This window comes from Asparagus officinalis, chromosome 5 (assembly GCF_001876935.1).
Source record: "Asparagus officinalis chromosome 5, Aspof.V1, whole genome shotgun sequence".
Classification (NCBI taxonomy): Eukaryota; Viridiplantae; Streptophyta; class Magnoliopsida; order Asparagales; family Asparagaceae; genus Asparagus; species Asparagus officinalis.
Genome location: NC_033798.1, coordinates 93,874,751 through 93,878,905, shown reverse-complemented (window position 1 = coordinate 93,878,905; position 4,155 = coordinate 93,874,751). Strand labels below are relative to the sequence as shown.

The following is a 4,155-nucleotide window of genomic DNA, read 5'->3' as shown; positions in this document are numbered from 1 at the left end:
AAAGTTAACAAAGAAGTCAGGGTCTAATATGATTAAAGCAGAAATTTTCTTAACTCATTCAGATTTTTTTTTTAAAATCAATCACATTGAGCTTTTTTACAAAAATCGACTCACTTTCTTGTCACGTCAGCATTGTGATGAGAAAGTAGGTCGGTTTTTTTTACTCCGGTTCCTAAATAGTCAGGGTTGCCAACCCCGACTATTTAGTAGGTTGTAAAATCCTAATTACAACTCTAAACCCTAACATTCTATGCACTAAATAGTCGGGGTTGACAACCCCGATTATTTGGAAACCGGATTAAAAGAATGTGTCGATTTTTGTAAAAAAATCTCAAGGAGTCGATTTTAAAAAAATAAGGAATGGATTTGTTTAGAAAATTTCTTCTATATTAAAACCCAAAAAGATTCTGACAGGTTCCCACCGCTCCGCTCTACAGAATAGAAAAAAAATCGGGGCTTTTTTGGCAACGGGAGAGCAGGAACCGGAGCTTTAACATAGAGGGTGAAAAAAGGAAGGAGGGAGGGAGAGAGAGAGAGAGAGAGATGGAGGGAGAGAGGAAAGTTGTGGTTGCTGCTCTCCAGTTTGCTTGCTCCGACTTCGTCTCCGATAATGTCGACACTGCCGAAAGGTTCAACCTTTTTTATTCCTTCTCTTATTCTTTTCTAAAGACTTGTTTCTGGAGGTTTTGCTGGACTAAATGGCCAAATGGGTATTCTCTTACTCTGTGAATTATGTTATAAAATTAGAAAAAGAAGGGAACTTTGCTATGGGATTTCACTTGATTAGTTTCTCCTTGTGATTCTTTACCTAAAAGACGTGCTAAGAAAGAGACTGGTTATTCAGTAAATCAGTGTTTTTTAAAAAGTTCATGGTTTACTATATTATTAGAAAGAAGGGGTTATTACCATGTGTTCAGTTTTCAGCTTTCTTCGTTTTTAAATGGATAACTGTTAGTGCTGTTAAGGTTATTGAAATGCCATAAGGTTTTGGTACCTGCTTAGGGGGAGAATTTCACGAAGTTGAACTGTGGTTTGCTAATTATGGTATTCAATCACATAATTGGTTTTTAAAGGCAGCTGGAGTAGCGTGCGATTATAGCTGTGAATTTGTTCATCGCACTAAATATTGGTGTAAATCGAGGATGTATGTACATATTGCATAAATTTCCAGGTGCTCCCAACTGTCCTGAAATTTGGAGTACACAATAGAAAGTTGGGAAACAGAAATTTACTTTTTTCCTTTGATCATTATGAGATGGCTCTCTTAACATTATGATAAGTGCGTAAGTTTTGTTTTTCATTTTATTTGGAACATGTTCGATAGGATTCTTTTTCCTTTGTGAACAAGGAGGCATGTTATATTGTTCTCCTGTAAGTAGAGTTTTAGTGGCTAAGATATGTAGGATAAGCTTGTGGTAAATGGTAACTTATTATAAAAATGGATAAGCGCGACACGGAATTATGCAACTATGCTGAAGTTCAATGATTGTGCATATATCATTGGTACCATTTTCATGTCCAAGAGACCATATTTTGGTCTATAGGTTGCAGATCCCAAGGTCGGATCCTTATGAAGAGTTTTGGGAACACTTGCCTCCTTATAATATCAAAATTTTTATTAAGGGGTATACAAATTGATGTAGGTGCCTCTATACTATTTTAATAGGTGGCCCCAACTCAACAAAGATGAGACTGCATAGAGAACAATTATGAAGGGCTATCCTTAGAACTTAATAGTTTTTTGTTAGCTTCAGTGGTGAAAATGAAAATTATCATGTATTGATATGAAAATGATAAATTTTTGTTATTACTGTAGAAATAAGTTTTTCCATTGGTAGAATTTATATTATATAAGTTATTAATTTATATGTATAGTTGTATATGTGCCCTATAGGGAAAAATTCTGGGTACCCGACAACAACATTGGTGCTGGAAATAGGCTGCAGCACATCAAACATATTTCTAGTTTTTCATCATAAAACAAGAATATGCTTTGCGTAATAAATTTACTGAAGTATTCATAGTTTGATTGTTTAATTTGGAAAAGATTATTGTTGAATTGTTTGGCATTTAGTTTAAGCATAAATAACTCTATCTATCTATTTGTCCATCCATCTCTCTCTCTCTCTCTCTCTCTCTCTCTATCTATCTATCTATCTACGTACATATGTATGTACCTATGTATGTACATACATAGGTACTAGGTACGAAGGTACGTACATACACACGTAAGTATGTGCATGCGTGCATGCACATGTCTGCACATGTCTGCTTACCAAATAATAGTCAGAAATTTTTACACACGTTTTCTTTTGTGTATTTACTTTTCAATATTTAAATTCTATATGGACATAGTGCTCATATGCGTGTGCGTGCGCGCATGTCTGCTTACCAAATAATAGTCAGAAATTTTTACACATGTTTTCTTTTGTGTATTTACTTTTCAACATTTAAATTTTATATGGACATAGTGATCATATGCTCACTTCTCTGCAGGTTGGTTAGAGCTGCGCATAAGAAAGGTGCAGATATTATTCTAATTCAGGTACACTTCAGAAAATATGTATTATGCTATTATGCTATTTGAGAGAATTATTGACCGTGAAACAGATTATTTTAATTTATCTATAACCATAACAAAATACAAGAATGTCATCCATAAATTAAAAGACACAAAAAATGCATGTAGTCAGGCCTATGTCCACTGAGCGCTTGTGAGGTGCATTCATAAGCATGGAGTATATAAAGTGCACTACTTTGTCTTGAATCCCAATAAAGTTATTTATTTTTATACTGATATACAAGGCATTCTATGTGCAGACACGTGTCCCCTTTTCCCTAATCCTTGATAAATAACCCTAACTATTTTTGAAGATTAGTGCCTCTTGAAACCTTGTCTCGTTTTGTCGTCCTCAGCATTGGAGCAGTTTATCATCTAATTTACTCTATGGAACACAATTCTTTTGTGGCTATTCAAAGCCCTTTTATCATCCTCAGGAACGTTACATTATGCTAAGTTAACCTAGTTCTTTGATAGCTACCATTTGCTTCTCACGTAGTCTTTCTCGCAATATGGGAGGAAAGAAATCCTACCATAATAGCAGTTGATCTACCTTTTGTATTAAAATGTGTTTTGTGTTGTGTTTCAGGAGCTATTTGAGGGGTATTATTTCTGTCAAGCTCAAAGAGAGGATTTCTTTAAATGTGCCAAGCCTTACAAAGGACACCCTACAATTTTAAGGTCTGTAATACGATGATGGTTATCCTTCTGCATTGATGCATGAAGGAAAGAGATAATACTAACTTATGTCATCTTTTAAGTGCTCTTATACTGCATTTGCATATTCAGGATGCAGAAACTTGCCAAGGAGTTGGGTGTTGTAATACCTGTGAGTTTCTTCGAAGAAGCAAATAATGCTCATTATAATTCCATAGCCATCATTGATGCTGATGGAAGTGATCTCGGACTTTATAGGAAATCACACATTCCAGATGGACCAGGCACTTATCATTAAACTCTTCTGTGTCAATACATTGTTTTCACTTTTATGACCGTCGCATCCTTGATTATTTTCACGTACAATTGATGATTATCTGATGCCAGGATATCAAGAGAAGTTCTATTTCAATCCCGGTGACACTGGTTTCAAGGTGGACTTTAATGAGTTATAACTCTACTTTGGTGATATTGAACTTATTTAACCTTAAACTAACAACCTCCCTTTTTGCAATCCCATTACAGGTTTTTGCTACCAAGTTTGCTAAAATTGGAGTAGGTAAGTAATTTCGTTAGTTATTAAACTAGATACACTGTGCACTGTGTACAACATTTTACTATGGAACCCCAATTGAAGTAGCAACTTGATATATCTTTATTTGAACCTTTTTATTGAGTCAAAAGTTTTGGTTCCTCTTATGGCAGCAATTTGTTGGGATCAGTGGTTTCCTGAGGCTGCAAGGGCTATGGTCCTTCAAGGTGCAGAAATTTTGTTTTATCCAACTGCTATAGGATCAGAACCACAGGATGAAGGGCTTGACTCCAGGGAACACTGGAAAAGAGTAATGCAAGGCCATGCTGGGGCTAACTTGGTATTATCGTGAACCATATCTTTCTTTAAAGAACAAATAAGTTTTCTCCTGAGAATAATGAAAGTA

At 35.3% G+C, this 4,155-nt stretch overlaps 1 protein-coding gene across 2 annotated transcripts in view; it reads left to right on the top strand.

Moving 5' to 3' along the window:
* LOC109840214 (N-carbamoylputrescine amidase-like) overlaps positions 411-4,155 on the top strand; it is a 14,833-nt gene continuing 11,088 nt past the window's right edge. Inside the window, exons 1-7 of one of the 2 annotated variants that reach the window (XM_020408773.1) lie at positions 411-629; positions 2,497-2,545; positions 3,150-3,241; positions 3,350-3,501; positions 3,605-3,651; positions 3,743-3,776; positions 3,923-4,089. In XM_020408773.1, the coding sequence (XP_020264362.1) occupies positions 544-629; positions 2,497-2,545; positions 3,150-3,241; positions 3,350-3,501; positions 3,605-3,651; positions 3,743-3,776; positions 3,923-4,089 (627 nt within the window). In that variant the 5' untranslated portion in view covers positions 411-543. The remainder of the gene's footprint in view (positions 630-2,496; positions 2,546-3,149; positions 3,242-3,349; positions 3,502-3,604; positions 3,652-3,742; positions 3,777-3,922; positions 4,090-4,155) is intronic. The other variant, XM_020408772.1, reaches the window with a different exon arrangement.